Source organism: Salvelinus sp. IW2-2015, linkage group LG18, assembly GCF_002910315.2.
Source record: "Salvelinus sp. IW2-2015 linkage group LG18, ASM291031v2, whole genome shotgun sequence".
Taxonomy (NCBI): Eukaryota; Metazoa; Chordata; class Actinopteri; order Salmoniformes; family Salmonidae; genus Salvelinus; species Salvelinus sp. IW2-2015.
Window position 1 is genome coordinate 5,783,127 of NC_036858.1, and position 22,148 is coordinate 5,805,274.

Here is a 22,148-nt window from a genome sequence, read left to right on the forward strand (position 1 = left end):
ATCAATTATAAATCCAGGCTGTAACGAAATGTAAAAGTCAAGGTGTGAATACTTTGACAGCACTGTAGGTTGCTATACCCACTAAAATGTTTGGGAGCATAGTGTACAACTTTATAGTTTACTCTCCAATAATCAGCTCCTCTACAAAACATTTTTGGGGTGTGCGTCAGTTTATGCCTTTTACTAGACCAAGTAATCCAAACATGAAATATGACTAATGTATTTATTGTGGTCATAATATAGAACAATTAATAGTCCAAGTAATTAAGACAGTAGTCCACTGACGGTCACATCACATGAAGTGAACACGTTACTATGACATTCATCATGGGGGAGAGACTCCAAGAGCTAAAAACATAAATGTGGAAATGTCTTCCATAATTCAACTCTGATATGCAGAATTGTTAAGTCGCTGAAATCAAATTTACCATAACGGTGTGCGCTTGACACAACTTGACAAACGTTAAATGTTCAGCATTAACGTTAATAAACATTACATGAAAAGGATAAAGCACACAAACAGTGTGCAGCAGAATGACTAATACTAGCTATATATTAAAGCCTCCATGTTAAAAGTACATATTTCAATTACAAATATAAAGTTAGTCACAGCAGTGAAAGCATTTTTCCTCTACACCTTCAAATAAATTAAGACAATTCAAATATTTTTTCTACTTGCAGGAAAAACTCGATAAGAGCTTTGTACACAAACTAATAAAGGAAAGAACCAACCAGGGATACACAATCAAATAAATATAATATACAAACATCTCGACAACAATATTCATGTTATATTACAACTCGGGTCTAAATGTTAAGAGAAAGAAATTTGACCCCTTCAAAAGCAAACAGGGAAGAGATGGTAGTTTGCTATTACATTGTCAGCCAAATGTCATCGGCATTACAATCCTCATAAGGTCAAATTGCTTTTGGATTCGATTACTCAAAACTGAATGAAGAGCCAGCGGCCATAGTCAACCAAGTCAAATTAAAACAATATATTTTTTCAAAATAAAAAGGTCCCTTGGGTGACAAAACATACCAAAAGAAAAACCGCGGTAAAAAAATTATAGTTATAATGCAGTCTGTTGATACTTTTTCCATAATATTGTCATGGTGAAAAGTTGTAGTTGATTGGTTGCTAATTTGTTGATATTGGACATATCATCTACAGATCTCATACAGAGGCTGCATGAAAGCCCATCCTTTTGCCTGCTGTGAGATTGTATGGACCCAGGGGAGAGGCTGAAATATGGATCTAGATCTGTAATGCCCTGAGGAAGTGGACATCTGGGCAGTACCAACGATCAGACAAGATACACACACAAAGTACAACATAAAGAATGAATTAGAAAATGCCAAACCTTCATAGTTTAAAACATGAACATATACTAAGTTGGAAAAACTACAAACAATGACTTTGTTATACATGTCTCACACACAGTGATCCACAGTCCAAACAAAGGACGGAAACAACATGGCCCCAATTAAACAAAGTTTCTGACAACTGATTGAAATGGACATAGGTTAAAACACTTGAGGGTTCTAGTCAATCCGTATCGCGGAAGATCAGCGTGACTGAAATTTAAAAAGGCAATGTTCACGTGTTAGCGAAAGGACGTTTCAATTTCGATCTCGCAATCTAACGCGTCTGCAATCCAGATTGACGAGCGCCATTAGTAGACTACAGTTTACTACTTTACTCAATTTCATCAACAAACAATTCAAACAAATGTTACTAGATAATGCTGAGGGTCTGCAATCAATATGCCAATCAATAAATTGGGAACAATATCAGAAAACGCTAAAACCCTGTACTGACCTTGTTATGCTAGTTATGTGTGCTCCAATAGAAATAAATCAATAACATTACATTCAAACTACACTTGAGATTTTTATGTTTTACGAAAATAATTATATCTGGGGAATCGAAAAGCTCTCTTGCGTTTGACATTCAAGAGGTGATGGTGGTTCTCAACTTTGACCTGATGAAAAGTTTGAATTTGAAACCCAAAATCACATTTAGGTGGAAATCCATTCAAGGTGACCTCAACTTCATATCAAACAATGACTCACTCTCAAAGTAGAGAGAGCAAGTACTGAGCGTAACAGCAAAACAACCACGTGCAAAACACTGAACATCTTCAAATACACAACTATGTGTTAGAAATTACAGTACTGTGAAAACTGGGGCACAAAGGGAATCATACAACAAGCCAGCTTGTTGGCCACATTCACAATGTCCTCATTCTTAGCAGGAGAAAGGCAGCGAGCCGCAGTTATAGCTGCCTCCCGCACCACAACTACATACGCTGTCTGGATTCAATGCAGCCATTCAACACCAGCCTACAGTAAGGGCATGACTCAGCTGTGGGTATTCATTCTCAAAGAAACCAGGCTGAACCGGGTTAGGCTGGCTGCTACATCCAGTATCTGTCCCCTCAACATTGCTACCTCGTCCCTGGGCGTCACTTTAAGGGTGTATTCATTGGGCATCAAACGGAAGAAAACTGAAAACCAGAGGGACTACCTAAACTTGTCCAGTAAGAAACATTTGTTTAATTTTCCGTTGCAAAATGTTCCACTACAGCGTACCCTAATGAATACGACCCAGGTAGAGGGGGGACGGCTAACGACCCTGTAGATGACGAGGTCTTCCTTCACTTGAAGCCGCCATTCCAAATCAACCAGCCAGTCAGGGTGGGACTTTCTGGGGGAAGCTCTTCACTCATGGGAGGGAGTAACTCAACTCATCATGGTGTGTTCAGGAACACAGGTGCTCTCTAGGGTGGTGGAGGGGACCTAGCTTCATTTGTGGATCTTCCAGTTCCTCAGCAGAGGGAGGGACCAAGTAGAAGGGGTCACATAGCCAGTGTGGGCCCCGCCCCCCAGGAGGAGCCTCTCTGCCTCAGCCCGGCCCTCCATCACCCAGGCCTTGAGTCCTGCAGAGAGAGACCCTGCGAAGGGAGAGACGGAAGTCAGGGGTTAGAGAGAAGACATGGACAACAGGACTACACAGACATACACTCTGTGTATAGTAGAAAAGACTTCAGATGCATGATGCAATACACAATTGCCCATGTCATTGTCCACGCAAACATACAGTATTACTGTGTATCTGTAGATGTAATAACACACAAACAGTATTGAAATAAAGCACATTGTAGCCAAGATGCAAAACACTGCAGAGAGAAATAGATTCTTTAGACATGTTATGGAGTGGTGCTAGTTTTATTGCATTCCGGTGTAGAATATTACACTCACACTTAACCACACCTCATATCTATAAACCCGTTGAGACTCCACAGCAACCCAACAGCCGTAAATCATGCCCTTACTGGTCCCTGGGTGACACGTTTATGCTAATTAGTGAGGTGATGAAGTATCTCATTAAATATATGGCATTGTATAAACAAAGGAAGATGTCAGAAGTTAAGGAATTGAAGAAAGAAAACTATGGAAGACACGAAGAAGGTGGTCAAGCCTACAGGACAAGCCCTAGCTGTAAAGACAACAGGAAACTGTAGGGACTTCCGTACCTTCTGGGGACTCTATGCACACACTGCCGACCGAACGTCTCTCACTCACGGGTCTCAGTCAGAGGCACATTGCATGCTGCCCTGCAGTTTTCATCCTTACTGTGACTGCTCTCCTGGGCGGCTGGGGCCGGGATGCTCCGGCTGCGACACGTCAGCTTCTTCAGCTCGCTGGCAAACGAGATGCCCTTCCTCTTGTCCTCACGGGCCATCTGAGTACACACACACCAACAGTCAGTGTTATACCTGATAAGAGCGAGAATGATTATTGCTGCTCATATGAACTTGAGCTGATGCGTGAGTATCTCAAACATTGGCATAATTGTATAATTTACACAAAAGTTTGAGTTATTACGTGCTTATTTTCAAGTTCAGATTCAGCCCTGAGTCATTTCTCTACAATTAGTAGAGATATACACTAATACATATACAATAACAACACACACACACACACACACACACACACACACACACACACACACACACACACACACACACACACACACACACACACACACACACACACACGTGTCCATAATGGACTACGGTACACACTGTCACAGTTCATTCCTTCCCTCCAAACCTGTGTACCTGTTCTTTGAGCTTGAGGAGGAACTTCCCTGTGCCCCTCCAGCGCCCCTGGACCTCGTAGACACACTCCTGGTCCAGGAGGACCCTCTGGAAGGGCTTAGCTTGAGAAGACTTCTTACTGCTGGCCTCCTTCGACACCTCCTCCACCAACACATAGTCACTGGGGTTAGTGTTGCTCAGAATGCTCAGAGAGTACTTGGCTTTGCTCAGCGTCTGTAAAGGAGACCGAGGAAAGATAGTTTTCTTAACGACGACCATTTCCTGTCAGTCCAAAGCCATTTCATATCAGCGGTCAACAGTTCATTCATTCATGCGTATCTGTAGGTTTCACTTGTTCTGGATCGCATACACCGGTTTAGTGCATGAATTGATGTCAGAAAATTGCATATAAAAGCCAGTCTCCTGTGATTCCTGTTTTTAATGTGCAGCGCCACCTCCTCTTCCTCACCTGCTGGATGATGTCCTGCGCCGTGCTGTATCGAGGGGCTTTGATGACTGTGTGAGGTTGTTCTGGGGACACGTCGTGCACCTGGACGAAGAAGGTGTCGTCCTCCCCTGCTACCACCCTCTCCACGCCCTCCTCCACTCTCTCCACCACTCTGTTCTTATAGTTCAGGTTCTGCCAACACAACATTTCATTACTCAAAWTGTTTCGTTATTGAGACTTTCCCCTGTTTGAAAGTAAAGTAGTGTGTAATTTAGAACATGTCCACAAGAGGGGGACCTTAGAACATGAAGAAATTCATAACAATTGTATAGAACAAAAAAATACACGATTTGTTTGAAAATTAATGGGCTTGACCTATTTCTCATAAAAATATCTTGACTCTAGAACAGTGTTGAATAAAAAAGTAGCACCTCTTCCTTGGTTTTAAGGTAGATTCTGCCCACATATCCCTCTTCAGGYTGCCAGCTGTTGACCACCCTGACGATCTCCTCCTCGGAGGCTAGGGGGCGCTGCTGAGGACACCTCTTACTGTCACTGCGCTCCTTCGCCAGAGGCACCTTCTCCTCACACAGGAAGTACTCMCCGGCACCTTCTGTGGACGTCGGTAACTAAAGTCGGGAGAGGGGAAATGCATGAGCCACTATGAACAGAGTGTGGCAGGTGTGTGTGGGCATGCGTCAGTCTGTGGGTGGGCGGGCTGGGACTGACCGCGTCCAGTAGCTGTCTGACGGTGGTCTGCTGCTTCACAGACACCACAGTGAAAGGCTCTGGACCTGGGACACCATGGACTGTCACCTGGTGCTGCTGGGCTGTCCTCCGCTCCTCAGAACTGAACAGCTGCCAGGGATACAGTGTTACGTACAGATAGATACGACAGAGTATTTTACACAGTCCTTACATGCACTTTAAGGTTGCTAGCTAATTAGCTCATCGGATGCTGTTCGACGAGCTACAAAAAAAATCGAAGTGATCCCTAGATGTTCCTTCCCTAGTGGGGTGTGAGCGTGTGTTACCATAGCAGCAGGCAGGGCTGTGCCKGTGGGGCTCTCCTCTACTCTGCGGCTGTAGACGAACAGACTGGACACCTCCAGGGGCTCGTTGTGCTGCGTCCTCAGCTGGATGTGTCTGTAGCCTGGAACAACACACAACCAACCACAGACATTAACAACAGGGAGTAGAAGTGTATTAACCTGGCCACATGTCATGCTATAGCTGCTAGCCAACTCTGTACATAGTGTGTTGCAACATAGCATKTTGATAAATACAGTAGCGTGTTGCTACATAGCGTGTGGACAAATAGCCTATTTATAGGTTTCATRCTGTCGCTTGAGAACATTTGTCAGGAATATTTAAAGTGAAAATAGAAGTTTAAATGAATCACTTTCTTCCTCCTCTTTTCCTCTCCACCCCTTCCCTCCTCTTCCTCACCTGGTTTGAGGGCCCGTAGAGGCAGCGTCCTTTGAGCGGTGGTTTGAGAGCTGTTATTCTCAACCACAGCGATGCGCAGGAAGCAGGCGTCCTCAAAGTGCACGTGGAACAGGAAGTGCTCTGACCACATGGGGTTGAGCGTGTTGCGGTGGATGGGCTTGGTGCGGAAGTGGCAGCAGTCCACGGGCATGCCCAGCACGTCCACCTCCACACAGGGGCTGCCCGCGCTGTTGGCAGGGCACACGTTCTGCCCCGACACAATCTGACAGAGAGGGGGAGGACATCTTTACTTCATGTCAAAAGAGAATTTAATCATCTCAAAACACTATAATACAGATACATGGCATTACATGACTTATTTACTTCGTACTTTATAATACTTCTGTCAGCCTAGTTGTTAAGCGCGTTGGGCCAGGAACCCGAAAGGTCGCTGGTTTGAATCCCTGAGCTGACTAGGTGAAAAATCTGTCGATGTGCCCTAATTGCGCCTGTTAGTCACTCTGGATGAGAAATTAAACATCTCTTTGTTTAAACATAACTAGTATTTTACCCTTCGCTATTGCAAAAGATTTATTGGGTGGCGTCCCTGTCTGTCAACTAGACAAATCAGATATTTGGTGCAAATAGCTCTAATAAACCATCAAAGCCATGCTGAAGAGCCGATGGGAGTGCTTTGGGTAAGTGTGTGTTTATACCCAGGAGGGTAGTTAGTGGGAGAAACCAGTATGTAGGTCATATTGAAGTGTGTTTGGCTACATTTGAAAATACGTTTTTGTTGGGTTGAGTGTCTGGGCATCCCTAGAGGGGGAGAGATTGGTGTGTGTACTCCAGAGCACTGTGGTGGTGTGTTGTACTCCAGAGCACTGTGTGTGTGTGTGTGTTGTGTGTGTGTGTGTGTGTGTGTGTGTGTGTTGGTGTGTGTGTGTGTGTGTGTGTGGGGTGTGTGTACACATCGTCATGTACAGTCCATCCATATATCACGGTCAGTCATTCCTATTGGACAAACTATATCCAAAACACAACCAAAACAAACTGAAAATTGATCTAAATACTAAACTTTTGACTATCTAATGCTATAAGTGAATTTGTTCAAATACTTGAGTTCTTCAAATGGGGGGACTAGATAATAAGTGCTTTCATTCTTAAACGGTAAAACCAGAGATGTATGAAATTACACTCTAATAAAAGGTGACATTCGTGCTGCGCCCTTCATATGAAACTCAAATCCAAATGCTGGAGTATAAAAAAAAGAAGTTTGCTGTTCCAAAAACATATAGAGGTGGTGTGTGTTGTGTGTGCTACCGTCAGAGAATATGAGTGTTGGGCTCATGCTCTCTACATTCTCTCCAGGGGGATAGTTGCTTGGTAGAGGGGGCAGAGCGATCCACAACAGCACTGGAGGTTTCAGGACGTAACCACAATGCCATTTGCTTCAAACAGAGCTGTGTTCAACTGCATGGGCAGGATCTAGAGGAAGAGGAGAAGAGAGCGAGCAGAGAAGAGAGAGCAGAGAAGAGAGCAGAGAGAAAGAGCAGAGAAGAGAGGAGCAGAGAAGAGACAGAGAAGAGAGAGAGAAAAGAGCAGAGAGAGAGTAGAGTGGAGAAGAGAGAGAGAGAGAGAGAGAGAGAGCAGAGAAGAGAGCGAAGAGAGAGAGAGAGAAGAGAGCAGAAGAAAGAGCAGAGGAGAGAGAGAGGAGAAGAAAGAGAGAGAGAAGAGGGGAGAGCAGAGAGAGAGAGAGAGAGAGGAGGAGAGACTGCAAGAGAGAGCAGAGAGAGAGAGAGAGCAGAGAAAGAGAGAGAGAGAGAGCAGAGGTAGAGATGGAGAAAGTGAGTGAAAGAGGGGAGAGAGAAGGAGAGAAGGAAAAAAAATAGCAGACCTTCCAGTCTAAATCCATTGTTCCACAAGCATCACTTAACATCATTTTGGTTTGGAAACGCTGAATTGGCACAGGTGAGTGGAAAAACATATCAGCTTGCAGAGCTGCGTCCAAGCTTTGTAAATTAGTGTAAAACAGACAAAGCCCATAAAATGCATCAGGCCCATCAGTATCACAACCATGTTCAGTGTACCGAGTGGACTAGGTKCTGCCAAGGTCAGAGCGCCCCCTTACAGAGAAATTACATGACATGCAAGCGAGCACAACCCTGCCAGTGTTTCTCCAATACATCTCCACGGGGTCATACTGTAATGTACCCTGCCCACGCCATTTCCAATGAATAGGCAACTAGAGTTTCATGAAAAGTTCAATAAGTAGGGCCCTGAGTTTTTCATTACCATGTCACCTGACCAGGGAAGAACTCTAGAGCYCTAGTTATAGACTTCATGGGTTACTTCCAAATAAAGTTTCAGCCTGGTCCTGGACAAAATAAAATGACTTTCAATGAAGAATCTCYATTRAGCATAGTCTCATCCAGGGACTAACCTGGACCGACCCTCTCAGTAAACCTCCACTCCATCGCCTTACCGTCAGTCTGATAATTGAGGGCCACCACTTGCATGCCGTGTAGCCAGAAGGGCAGAGGGTTGGGGTTGGCTGAGTCGATGCGCGTGGCGGCCGGGTAAGTCCTTAGCAGCTGGCAGGTGGTGTGCTGGATCAGCTTCCGGGAGAAGCGGCGGCAGAGGCGCTTGGCAGCGTTCTCGTTCACCGAGGAGATGTGGTAGCACTTGGGAGTGCGGATGATGGCGCTCAGTGACGCGCTGGGGCTGAGTACGGGCGACGTCTGCTCCTCCCAGCCCAGACGCATGGCCTCCACGCCACCTGGAGGTCAGTCAGACGGACAAATGTACATTTACAACCTAGCTAGTCATTTAGCAGATTCCCATTCTGATACTGATACTGAATATAATACTAATACTGATTATAATACTGATTCTGATACTAATTCTGATACTAATACTGATTCTGATACTAATACTCATTCTGATACGTTTATCCAGAGCAATAACTGTGAATAACAAGGACAGATCAAATAACGATTTGAACACAATTAAAAAATGCTTTTTTTCAGGACCTTAAGACAATGTAACACTAGTATTTCATTAGGTAGGACATTTAAATAACACTAATTGTACCTTCCTTAGTGTTCTCATTGATCATGAAAGAGGCATTAGCTACACTACTATTCAAACGCTCTGCCAAGCCTCTCAGTGCTGAGCCAGAAAAAGCATGCGCCTCCAAAAAAAAAAAAAAAAACATTTCAACCCTTCTACAAACCCTTTACAAAGGCCACAACAGCAAAACCCTTTACAAATGCCACGATAACATCGTACACTCATTTTTAGAGGGCCATTTTAAGTATGGAAAAGTTAACAGGCTGGTTCCCATGGGGTGTAATCCAACTATGTGGGTGTCCTTCCCTGTCCCTTCACATCCCGTCCCCCAGCTCCAGGTCTAGGGGTCTGGGTCATGGGGAAAGGCCCCKKCCWTMTGTWCCCTTCCCTGTCCCTTCACATCCCGTCCCCCAGCTCCAGGTCTAGGGGTCTGGGTCATGGGGAAAGGCCCCGGCCATATGTACCCTTCCCTGTCCCTTCACATCCCGTCCCCCAGCTCCAGGTCTAGGGGTCTGGGTCATCGGGAAAGGCCCGGCCATACGTACCCTTCCCTGGGGTCCGGCCCAGCGTCACCGCCTCCCCGGGGCTGCCTCCGCTACGACCAGGAACCGTGCCAAAGATGGACTTCCTGCTCTTTCTGTCTTTTCTTCTGCCAGAGGCCGAAGGAGAGAGGGTGGAGAGGCCTGTTTCCCACACAACACAGATGGACACAAACACAGAAAGAGAGCCCCAGACGAGAGTGTAAGACAAGGGCACCATCTCTCCTCCTCCCCTCGCTGGTTTAATGTTGCTTGTTTGTTCTGGCTGTGCTCTGGAGAATTATGCACCTAGCAGATGTGCACCTGATTCTAATWTACCATCAATTCATAGACCTGTATTTTATTCCTTTGTGAACTTTTAAATCGGTATTCCTCACGATTGAAAAATCACCAGGCAGAATAAAAACACTCTAGGAATAAGCAAACACRCCACATTTTGAACATAAACCATTTCTATGCTGGAATGAGCCATGCAGTAAAGTCAATGAAATGAAAGGAGGACTACCAGGGAACTTGACAGCCTGGCAGTAGATGACGAGGTCAGAGAGTTCCTGAGCGATCTGTCGACTCTCCTTCTTGTTCTGGGGGAGATAGAACTCTTCTCCCAGCTCCATGTCAAATACCTGGGGTAGGAGCAGAGTCAGTCACTCCATCTGGGATTACGTCGAAGAATGAAAACATTTCAGGTGCATTTGTCAAATCTGGTGTCTCCTAGTTCTCAATTAAGATCCGTTTTTTTTATCTCAATGGTCTCTCTTGGTTCAGAGACTAGAGGTCAAGGGTTAGAGGTGAAACCCACCTTCCCTTTGCTCTGGGTTACAGCATTGTCTGCTTTCCTCATCCTCTTGGGCATCTCATCAATGATGGGATGATCATCCTTGTCACCTGAGGACTTCCCGTCTGGTTTATCATCTAGGATGTTATCTGAGAAACAGAACCATCAACTTTGAGGGAGGGAGTCAGGCAGACCAGCTTTATTTAATCAACGGACTGCTTTCAATGTGATGWTAGCCAATGGTTTCACATTGAGTCTTCCTTGTCAAACCATAAGTGCTAAACTGAGAAGAATTCCATCCCATAACAGACAGCTTGCTTGCAATGCTGGGAATTGGGGAAATGCCATTCCGAGGAAAACATTGGTCCCCCACAAATACCACAATGCAATGCAGATTCTGTAAACAAAGAGCTGGGAGTTAGAGCCTCCTGTTCTTCTCTCGCCCACACACAGCAGGACACAAAACATGAATGTAAGCCATCCATCACACACATCCAAAGTGCTTTGCGGTTAAAGAGGAATTTTCACCAACAGTTATTTTACAGGAGGAATCCCACTGGTTCAGTGCAGTTACAGTACAGTGTAGCATCGTCTGTGTCTCATACTGCTCTGGTTACATGTGGTAGTGGCTGGTGAGAGCGTCGCTTATCCCCAGAGCTCCTAACAGTAGAGTTTTTTAACCCCCACGGCTCCCCGTTGGACAGGGGCGCGCAGGGGCCTGAGAAAACAGATGTCTTTGTTTTCTCTCTCTGATGAGCCACTGCCACCAGCGAGGTCAGGACGTACATATCAAAACACAGCAGTGCGGATGGGGGTGGCGTATTTACACTATACTGGCCCTGTGTGTACTGACAACACGGAGACAAACAGATCATTAGACATGACCCCCCCCCCCGAGCCCGACATGAACAATCATCCCGATCTGGCAGCGTAGTACTACAACACAAACCCCAAACACAATGTAACAGTTCCAGACTTCTACCCACACCAGTACCCACACTTGGTACATTAAAAGCCTCAAATTCACTCCAGATAGAGGCCGCGACAGAGACATGGCAAAGCGTACAGCCCAGGCCAAGCCACTGCACAAGCAGAGTGTTACAGTAGCGCCATGCAGTAGTGCTGGTACTTGTGAAGGCAGGCGGCGTGGGTATGTTGTATGCAGTTTACCCTTCAAGGCTATACGAGGCAGTGGAAGCTGTAAGAACGTCAGCTAAACACAGAGGAACAAGTCAGGACACAGGGACAGGGAGGAGAGAGTACAGGAATAACACAAACCATGTCCAAGTAAGCTACTGTAACTCATGTTAAAAGAGAGAATCAAGGAAGATGTTAAAAGAAGAATCGTAGATTACAAAGATCTCACTCCACGTACATTACTGGTCCATGTGCGTGCTTGTGTTTACGATTACTGGTCCCCATGTGTGTGCTGTGTACATTACTGGTTCCATGGATTGTGTGCTGTACATTACTGGTCCATGTAGGTGCTGTGTACATTACTGGTCCATTGTTGTTGCTTGTACATTACTGGTCCATGTATGTGCTGTGTACATTACTGGTCCATGTATGCTGCTGTGTACATTTACTGCGTCCATTGTGTGCTGTGTACATTACTGGTCCATGTGCTGTGCTGTGTACCATTGACTGTGTCCATGTGTGTGCTGTGTACATTCTGGTCATTGTGGGCTGTTACATTACTGGTCCATGTATGTGCTGTGTACATTACTGGTCCATTGGGTGCTGTGTTACATTACTGGTCCAGTGTATGTGCTGTACATTACTGCGTCCAATGTGTGTGCTTGTACATTACTGTCCATTGTTGTGCTGTGTACATTACTGGTCCATGTATGTGCTGGTGCTACATACTGGTCCAGTGTATGGTGCTGTGTACATTACTGGTCCATGTATGCTGCTGTGTACATTACTGGTCCATGTATGTGCTGTGTACATTGTATGTGCTGTGTACATTACTGGTCCATGTATTGGCTGTTGTACATTATGGTCCAGTATGTGCTGTGTACATTGTATGTGCTGGTACATAACTGTCCATGTATGTGCTGTGTACATTACTGGTCCATGTATGTGCTGTGTACATTGTATGTGCTGTGTACATTACTGGTCCATGTATGTGCTGTGTACATTGTTACTGAGGGTTTATATACAGTCAAAGCAAGTATCTGTCTCACCATCAGACAGGGATTCATAGTCATCGTCGTACTCGTCTTCCTCCTCTTCATCATCATCGTGGTTACCAGGTGAGCTGCCAGCCGGTACCCCGTTGCTGGCCTGTGCCTGGATGTGGGCCAGCTGGTGAGCCTGAGGGAACAAAGCACGGTATGATTGGTGGAAAGTSCTGTAGCCATTTGCCCCCATGTCAACAAACAAACTACCTAAGACAAACCTGACGTCATCCTGCGAGGGACGCGTGTGTAATAATGCACGTGTTCACACTGTATATGGTCTCACCTTCTGTTTGACAATGTCGACGGGAGCCTGGTGTGCTTTCAGCTTCTTGTTCTTGAGGAGGATCTTTCCCTTCAGTTGCAGCGGGGAGGGCAGCAGAGGGTCATCAGAGAAATCGCTCTCAAACAGGAATTTGGTCACCAGCTTGTCTCCGAACACAGTCTTCAAAACACAAACAAACAGGAATCCTCACAGACACGCTATAATCAAAGGCTTTTTTATCAAAGTACTTGGAGCAATCTCCAAAGGAAGGAATGCAGTAACAAGGTTCTTCGAGACAGGACACATGACACGCCAGCTAGAATCCGTACAGATCAGGTCCATTGGAGCCAGGAGGAGGTACCTTGAAGATTTCAGCCATTTTGCGTTGCTGGGGCAGAGAGCAGTGGTTCTCAATGGACAGGATGACCGGCATGTCTGAGTTGACGAAAGCACTGCGATTGACCGCCTCCACCACATCCTAGAAGACCACAGGTTACAATACATGAGGCATAACATACATGACACTAGTCCCATGTATTCTAGAATACAACCCGCAGAGATTCCAGCATTATTAATCAAGCTACAATAGAGGTCGGCCATTATTGTACTGTATCTAGGCCAAACAGTGACATAAGGTCAAAAGTGGCAGTGTGCCAYGGTCGTGCAAGGGTTGTGCCAGGGTTACAGACTAACCTTGAAGGGGATCTTGGTGGTGAGGGTGTGCCCATGGTAGATAATGGGYGATCCGTCGTCTCCATCCCAACAGTCCAGCTCCACACTCCTGCAGCCCTGCAGCAGCACCTAGACAACACAAACGACCACATCCCATAATAATAAGATGGACGATCACACCAACACAGAATTCATCTTATAGCTCAAGTACAGCAGGAGCCCCGAGTTTGTCCTGGTCAGTTCATGTMGTCTGGAARAACTCCTGGCCCTGCTTATGGCAAACCACCATAAGCAGGGGTCGTTGAACACCGGAAACATCCTCGCTTCCTTTAAACCTGAAAACCGGATGTGGGGATCCCGCGCAGGCCTTTCTTTTACACCTGCTACGTTAAGTAAAATGATCMGATGCTTAGAAATCCCCAACGAAACAAAACTAGAAAAGGTCAATTTCCTGAAGAAAATATATACGCTTGCGTCMATCATCACCTGGCTGTAGAGCTCTACAGAGGACTCTCCTTTGAGCTGGTGTCCAGTGAGGTAGGTGTTGTGAGAGGACTCTATGTAGTAGTAAGACATGGGACACTGGAGCTCCTCCGTGTTCACCTGAGACTCCTCGTTCTTAGACGCAAAGTTGTCCTTGTCCATTAAAAACCTGGGGAGGATTAGAGGTAAAAGGTCACTAACTAAACTGGTGACGAATGTCATCTCAGAATTCCTATGACGGCATTTCTTGAGTTGGTCRACTTCATATTTCTTGGGAAATGAATGTACCTGGCAAAACCTTCGAAGGACATCCAACCCATCTGACGCATGCTTATGCAAGGCTCAAATTTCTGAGGGAGACAAAAGAAACCCAATTTAACAGTATTTCACAGGAATATAATTCTCCGGTCCTTACCGATATGTCTACTGTGCAGTATATCACATGTCTGCCTAGTTAAAGGGACATTACACTCCAAAATCTAATTCTGACAATTTTTTCAGACCGTAAAAGACATCCCTTAAGTACAGCTTGCTGGACCAGTCATGTGACCCACCTGGATGACGCTGAGGATCTCGTCGTAGGTCAGGTGTTCCCGCTGGCAGTTGACCAAGAAGTCGTTGAGCTGTGGGATGGCCAGCCCCAGCACCCCTAAAGAGGCGTTCTCCACGCCCGTCCCATTGGTCACGATGCTGGCTGCCGCAATGGCGTCCGAGATCTGCTTCTGGTTGTCCGACATCTGCTGCCGTGTTCGGATTAAGAGGCCAAGGTCCGAACCGTTACGGGTCAGCAAGTCTGGAGGACAGGAAAAGTGCATCATTGGAAGTCATTCTCTAACACACTAACGACATTAACGTCCAATACTCCTACACCACAGTGTGACTCCACTGTTAGAGTCCTTCTGAACCAACAAGCCTCTAGAGAGAAATCATCACAGAGCGTTTGGTSCTTCTGCAATCAACTAGCTCCCATCAGCCCCCATTCACCATGATTAGACAGACTGAGCACKGAAAGCTTGTACCATCGCCACCCAAACCAATCCAGTTCTCCCATTTATGTATATTTAAATATATATCCACGTTCTAACCTTAAATATATATATTTATTTTATTTACTTTTAAACAATGACTGAACAGTWCCCAATGMAAACCACTCACACAGTCACAAACACATAGGAGTACAGTAAAACAATGGGTGGGACAGACCTAGGTCAGGCTGCAGTCCCGTGTCCTTGTCGTCGATCCTCAGGTTGGTGTAGAGGGGGGCAGACTCCGTGCCGGAGCGACTGCAGGGAACAGCGTAGGTGTCAAACAGCTCCTTCAGGTCTTTACGGCTCCGAATGCTACAGCACATCAAAACAAGAACGGGGGCGTTCACATTCAACTGATGGAAATATTCAGCYCCTCTTGGAGGACATTGACAACGGTATGCTTTTTCATTTTTACATAAGAGCAACATGTTTCGGCGTGTAGCCTTGGTCTTTGTTTTGAACTGAGAGACACTTCAGAAAACCACAGTGTGTCTTTGACAAAACAACCTTGGGAAAGATTGGTTGGATTTGTAAAAGCTTCTTCTGAATGTTTGAATGGAATGCAATAACTGTGCTCTTGTGCTATGAGAATTCCCTCTATTTTGCCAGTGGGAGTGCATTTAATTACTACCAGTGTCTGTATATAGACTATAGTTACTGCGCCGTATAAAGAAAGGAGGGCTGGAAGTTGGACGGCGCACCTGAAAGACTTGAAGAGCTCGACGAACTCGATGAAACTCATGGTGCTGCCAGAGATCATGAGGTTCTGGAAGCCCTTGAAGCAGCCCTTCCCCCGGCCGTGCCAGCTCCTGCTGCTCCACGCACTACACAGGGACAAGACGAGAGGGGATTGGTTACTGTTATAGTTAAAAACACTAGATTTAAAATGTATTCTCTTGTGTTTTTTTATGTCGTAGATAAAGATGTTTAAATAAAGTRGCAATAGTATTCGGTGTGAGGCTTACACTATCAGTATATGATAATAGGTTTACAGATGTATTATYAACTATATACAATGTTTCCCCTCTAAGAACAGGTCTGGGGTCAGGTTTCATGTCTTACCCTGGCTGGGCCTTGGTGCTGCCTGACAGGACGGGGGAGGAGAGAGGACGGGAGGGGTTGGAGCTGCCCATACTGGAGGAAGAGGAAGAGGAGGAGGAACCCGGGGTCTTACAGCTCGACAGGGAGAAGGGTCCAGGGAAGCCGTCCTCTATGGGATCAATAACGTACAGGGTTACACGCAATGTAAAAATGGTCAAACACAGTGAACAAGAGTCATTCAGAAGTAAACAAAATCGGTCTATTTAAAATCCCAGATATTCCCCTTTTTGAAAGTGTCCCTCCCTGTAAACCATAAACTACTGGTATGTGAAGACAGTTACATGTCACTGAGGAACTGTGAGAGGTGATGTAGTGTAGGGTAGTGGACAGGTTACCTAGCCCTTCCTGGTCCATGCCGTCACACAGCTCCGGCCTGTTCCTGCACAGGGTGTCCTTGCAGCTCTTGGTTTTCCGTTGGAATATCTCGTCATCGGTAGCGTCCCCGCTGTCTCCCTGTGTGGTTTATGAAACACCCAGTCAGTGACTCAGATCTCCACAAACCCAGACAAACACATTTGAAGGCTGTATTTCTCAAACTAACACTATATTTAGGTGTATTTCTCCTAACCCTGGTGAGAGYCTTCTTCTTCTTCTTGGTGGTAGAGATGGAGTTGTGCTTCTGAGCGCCGGGCTTCTCTGTGCCCCCTGTGCCCATGTTCCAGCGCCGGCCCCCAAACAGCTCTATAGCCTGAGCAAGAGTGGGACCCTCGTACCTGCCCTCCTCCTATTGCAGATGGGAGACGAAACACACAGCAGTCTATGAGATCGCTCACTCAAGGCTAATTGACATTAGGATGAGTCGAAATCACCTTCCTCGCATCTGTGCTGAGGTTACAGGAGGCTCACCGTTTCCCTTTTGAGTAYTGATTAACAGGACATTAGACTTCCCAAATCAATTCTACCTTGTGTATTCTAGACTGATTCAATATACCTGCCATCCCATATCATCCACTACACAATCTCAATGAATTAGTATTTTACCTGATAGAGGCTGACGTACTGCCTCCTGAGCCAGTGCAGTCTCTGATCAGGGAACTTCTTCAGCTTCCTCATGGCGTTGACCAGCTCCACCAGTCCCTCATGCAGCATGCGGGCTGTGTGCTTGGGGGCCACAAAGTGCAGCAGCCTGTTGTCTGTAGTATGGAGCCCGTAAAGCAGACTGACCCCATTCTCCTCAGCCCTCATGGTGTGACACAGCTTGTTCTGCAGACACACAGCATGCAAGTCCACCCCGGAGTGGCCCAGGAACACAGCCTTGACCACCGAGAGGTCCAGCAGACCCTCCGACAGGCTGTTCACTACAGGTTGACCCAGGCCTGGGGGCTCCGCGGGGGGGCTGCCGCTCTGGGGATTAGCCCAGGTCAGGATGCAGTTRTCGGGCTGCAGGCGGAGGAGGCAGCGAGCGGTGAGGTGGCTCTCCTGGTCGTAATGGATGACGGTGGCTCCCTGCAGGAGGAACTGGTGGACGTCAGGCTGGAGGGAGAGCACGTACCAGGGGATGAGCTCCGTGCCGTGGCCGAAGGCCCGGTGGGTCTCCTCAGTGCCCTGGAATTCCACCTCTTTAGCCAGCTCAGACAGATCTCCCTCAGAGTCTGACAGGTCTCCCACCACAAACCTAACGGGCGAACAAGGAGGTCAAAGAGGAGCAAAACACCAAACAGTGGATATTTGTGAATAGTTCTGCCTTTGCTCTAGGACATATAGAGGGGGGATGATTGTCTCATCACCACCTTGTTCTATTCAGTGAGTGTAACAACCCAGCCATGTCATCTACCAAAAGAACATCACTTTGAGGATAGCAAAATGCATTGAATGCAGCCCAGTCTGAACAAACAAAAAACGCACCATGCAATTGTAACAGCAAATTCGACACATACAAGTAAAGCAAAGTCAGTTCGTGCGAAAACTCTAAACGGCAGTCTGATAACTTACAAGACACGGTTGGAATCTGACCTGCTCCTGAAAGAGCTACGGTAGAAGGAGGAATGAGGGAGGAAGAACAGAGAGAAAAGGTCAGGAAGTGTCTCGCTACAAATAGTTTAGATAAAACAAGTAAAACAGAAAAGGACTGAAAGGATGAGGTGTCACATTTGCCCTTATCTTTCCTCCAATCAACATTGTGAGAGGACTTCCACAGAAAACCATTGACTGGATCCAGAGGCCCCGTCGGAAACAAAATGGTGTCATAAATCAGAGGCCTTTTCCACCAAGTAACCATTAACCCCAGTCTGAGGACAAACAGATCTCCCATAAGGGTCAGGAAACTACACAGCGCTGGAAACTGTCTCTTGTTTTCCAGTATAGTACACTAGTACAGGTAACGGGAACTCTTCAGATTTCTATCACAATCATTTATGCCATTGACTTTGCTTTGTAAAGCCAAAAGGAAACTGGAAAGTAGTGAAACTGCCATCTCAACAAAGAATTCCCATCATTAACACTCGCAGTCCCCAGATAACYTGACATTAAATATGATTCATGAACCTCTGCTTCCTGTCAAGTAACACTTGTCATTGATTATACAGTATCATAAACCAGGTAGTTTGGGTCCTGGACGCTGATTGGCTGAAACCCGTGGTATATCAGACATTATAAACYGGGTGGTTCGAGCCCTGAATGCTGATTGGCTGACAGCTGTGCTATATCACACCGTATACCACGGGTATGACAAAACAATTTTTACTACTCTAATTACATTGGTAACCAGTTTATAATAACAATAAGGCTCCTCGGGGGTTTGTGATATATGGCCAATATACCACGGCTAAGGGCTGTATCCAGGCACTCCTCGTTGAGTCGTGCTTAAAAACAGCCCTTAGCCGTGGCATATTGGCGATATACCACACCCCTCGTGCCTTATTGCTTAACTATAATCTATGCTTTACTGTTGCATGTTCTCTAAAATATCCAGTCTTAAAATGTTCTTTGTCTTGCAGTTACTATGCATTCAGCACGTTCCACAAGGCCAAACAATGATATTTCATAACGACTACACCTCTGCTGGACAGAACATTCAATTGTGCTGACTTTTTTTTTTTAAAGGACAAGCTGTAACAATGGCAGAACGGAAGTGGTCCATGGACAATGTCTGCAGAGCTACTGTGGTTCTTACGGCTCTTACGGCTGTCCACCTTCTGTCTCTATGTGATTCTGTCAAAGAAACAGCGGAGAAAGGAGTTGACATTAAAGGGAGCCTTCCACTATCAGACAGGGACACCATTCCTTCTGAAAGGGTTGACATTCAAATAAGAGCTACTTTAAACACATCACTTTTGGTGGAGGTCGGTTGCGGAAACATCAGGGGGAAAAGATTTAGGATTTAAAGTGKAAGACGTTATTCTCAACTTTCTCAGATTAAAGGGCGTTTAAACAGGTGGAATCTAAATGTATCATCCATGTAACTCTGATCTAGAATGTGAGACATTCATAGAAAATCCACGTATAAATAACCTTTGAATCAAACATGCAAGTACTGTATATGCTGGAGGGGAGTAGTCAAATAGAGGGAACGCCTACATGAACGCCATCACAATATGATGGCGAGAGCAATGGATCGACTGTAGATTCTTCCTGACACTTTAGGATTTTTCGTGTCCCTCCCACAGGTTAAGGTTAGGATTTGGGAATCCTAAAACTGATCCTAGATCTGTGCCTGAGTACCGCTTCTTCCTGATCCAGTCACTTACTGGTTCCTGTTCCTGTCCATGAATGTCTTTTTGCAGGAGGTGGAGGAGCCTTCGTTGTGGCCCTCCTCTCCCTCCTCCATCTCCAGACTGCGGTTGCAGGAGCGGATGATCTGCAGGATGTTGCTGACCGTGGCTTCCTTCTCCTGGCTGTGCAGCCCGTCTGGCCCCGCCCTCTGCAGGAAGTGCTGCTGCCCGCCGTAGTCCCCCACAAACTACACAGAAAGAGAAACAGGGTAACGTGAACAATAAAAGGTGGCACTACACAGGTAAAATAGCAACTTGATGTAAAGTGTACACGGTCAAACTGCTCATCTAGGAAGACCCATCAAAGCTGTGTTAAGAGCTTCAGAGCGATAGCAGGTGTTGTCTGTCCAGCTAGCCTTGTTCACCCACTATGCTACAAGCTTGGCATGCAAGCCTGGGCCTGRCCCACTTCGTTACCTCTAGTGAGTCCTCTGGCGAGTCGTGCGTTGAGTGGCGCAGGCTGATAATGCTGGCGGCYCCGTCCAGCGCGTCACTCAGCTCTTTGAGGAAGACGCCACAGAAGGGCACTACCTTGCACCCTGGGATGTTAAGGGCACGGTTCAACACTTTCTTGTACTCGGACGAAGACTCGTGCTGCGCCATGGCATCTTTCAGCCTGCGCATGGTCTCAATGTCCGACTGCTCCATGAACTGCCACATCTTCAGTACTTTACGAGACCTGGAGCAGARAATAATTCCATATCGATCTATCACACATCTTACTTACGTTAGGTTTAGCAGAATGATTTTTAATTAGGTGCAATCTGAATAATGAAAATTGACAGGTGCTGTAGGATTACAGCCGGTTGGAAGAAAGTGAGGAGTGTAAGAAATGTKTCTGGAAGACCAAATACCGTAGTCCAGCCAGGAACTCCATTACGGCGTTGTAGTTGCCCATGTTCCAGCAGCACTTGGCCACGTGGACCAGATAGGAGAACACCACTCTCTTCTCCTCCATTGAACTCGCAGTCAGGATCAACCAGGTCACCCACGAGCTCACCTGTTAGAGACAGCAACTCTCACAGTTACAACATCGTCTACTTCATGACCCGTCAATGCTCCGAAACAGCCAGGCTGCGCTTGAAATGACACACTAGTCCCTATATAGTGCACTGCTTTCATAGGGCTCTGGTCAAAAGTTGAGGCACTATATAGGGAATATGGCGCCATTTTGGACACACCCTTATAATGAAAGGACTAGTGTTTCCYACTGGGCAGGTCAATGTTCTACACAGCATCGACAACAGCACCATTTATGATGAACTCAATTAAACGGAATTAGGCCTAATTTCAACCCAGGTTTAGCGGTCACTATCTCTAACCTAACACGAAAAAATGGTGGTAGTCGGCTCTACAACAAGTTATGAAACCTTTTGATTGCATCAGGTCTCGTTTGTTGCATATATCCAACCAAAATAGTAGAGATAAGGGTTTATCCAAGTTCAGGCAGAAACCCTGGACTGGACATAACAGTTGGAGCAAATATTTGCCCGCTGTCGTGTTGCGGCTAAACCCCCCCCCCCTAAAACAATGAGGGTTACATAAACAGTTCCACAGGCAGGTTCCTGATACTGCAGTCAGGCAGGTCTGTTCTGTTCCTATGGGAGAACCAGTCATCAGAACCAGGGCCAGTCAGACTCTCTGCCTCTCTAAAGTCATCCCTGTAAGCATTCCTCTTGTCGCACTGCTCGGCTGTCTACAGTTACAGATGTAGGATCTTAATTTGAGCCAGTTTGCTACAGCAGGAAAATAATCCTGCAGCAACAGGAAATGTGAATTGTTTGGGAATTATAATTAATGGAAATATCTTGTAGGGGTTGATTCATTTTTCCTTAGRGCAAATCCAGTATGACATTTTAAAGTGGAAATTACAAACTTTAGAAGCCTTCTTAAACCTAAACAACTTTGCATTTCCTGCTGTGCAAAATTCTCAGCAACACAAGAGCAATCAAATGAAGAACCTACATCTGTACACACCCAGAGAGAAGCCAGTAGGCTTAAAAAAACAACATAACACAGATCCAATTACTGGGTTATGTAAGATGTAAAGGGAGGGGGGGGGGGGGGGGACTTCAGTTTGATTCCCTCCAGAGAGAAAACTTCAGACACTAAAAGTTACAGCGCCATCACAGACATAGATATCATCCTCCTTCCCCTCCCTCGTTTCCAGGAACGACTGACAATGAGAGGCACCAAAGTGATAGAGAGAGAAACATGACATTCCACTTCTCCCTCTCCCAAGTGTCTGCAGTACATTACTATTTGAATCCAGACTGTGTTACATTACAGCCATGTCCCTCAGCGCTATAAACATTGTCAGCGGTGGACATGAAAGCACTGG

General features: G+C 46.1%; 1 protein-coding gene across 1 annotated transcript in view; it reads right to left on the reverse strand.

Annotated features, from left to right (window-relative positions):
• Positions 1-209: 209 nt before the first annotated feature.
• The window catches only part of LOC111977758 (1-phosphatidylinositol 4,5-bisphosphate phosphodiesterase epsilon-1-like), a 78,141-nt gene continuing 56,202 nt past the window's right edge, over positions 210-22,148 (reverse strand). The window contains 31 exon segments of the mRNA XM_024007355.3: positions 210-2,957; positions 3,640-3,748; positions 4,128-4,340; positions 4,576-4,746; positions 4,986-5,183; positions 5,284-5,412; positions 5,589-5,707; positions 6,004-6,265; positions 7,306-7,387; positions 7,389-7,425; positions 7,428-7,470; positions 8,463-8,761; positions 9,600-9,737; positions 10,099-10,216; positions 10,393-10,517; positions 12,555-12,684; positions 12,835-12,993; positions 13,175-13,291; positions 13,507-13,614; positions 13,972-14,137; positions 14,257-14,318; positions 14,523-14,761; positions 15,172-15,308; positions 15,698-15,820; positions 16,059-16,206; positions 16,433-16,550; positions 16,666-16,821; positions 17,079-17,712; positions 19,784-19,995; positions 20,225-20,486; positions 20,662-20,807. Of these exon segments, the coding sequence (XP_023863123.1) occupies positions 2,809-2,957; positions 3,640-3,748; positions 4,128-4,340; positions 4,576-4,746; positions 4,986-5,183; positions 5,284-5,412; positions 5,589-5,707; positions 6,004-6,265; positions 7,306-7,387; positions 7,389-7,425; positions 7,428-7,470; positions 8,463-8,761; positions 9,600-9,737; positions 10,099-10,216; positions 10,393-10,517; positions 12,555-12,684; positions 12,835-12,993; positions 13,175-13,291; positions 13,507-13,614; positions 13,972-14,137; positions 14,257-14,318; positions 14,523-14,761; positions 15,172-15,308; positions 15,698-15,820; positions 16,059-16,206; positions 16,433-16,550; positions 16,666-16,821; positions 17,079-17,712; positions 19,784-19,995; positions 20,225-20,486; positions 20,662-20,807 (5,109 nt within the window). The 3' untranslated portion in view covers positions 210-2,808.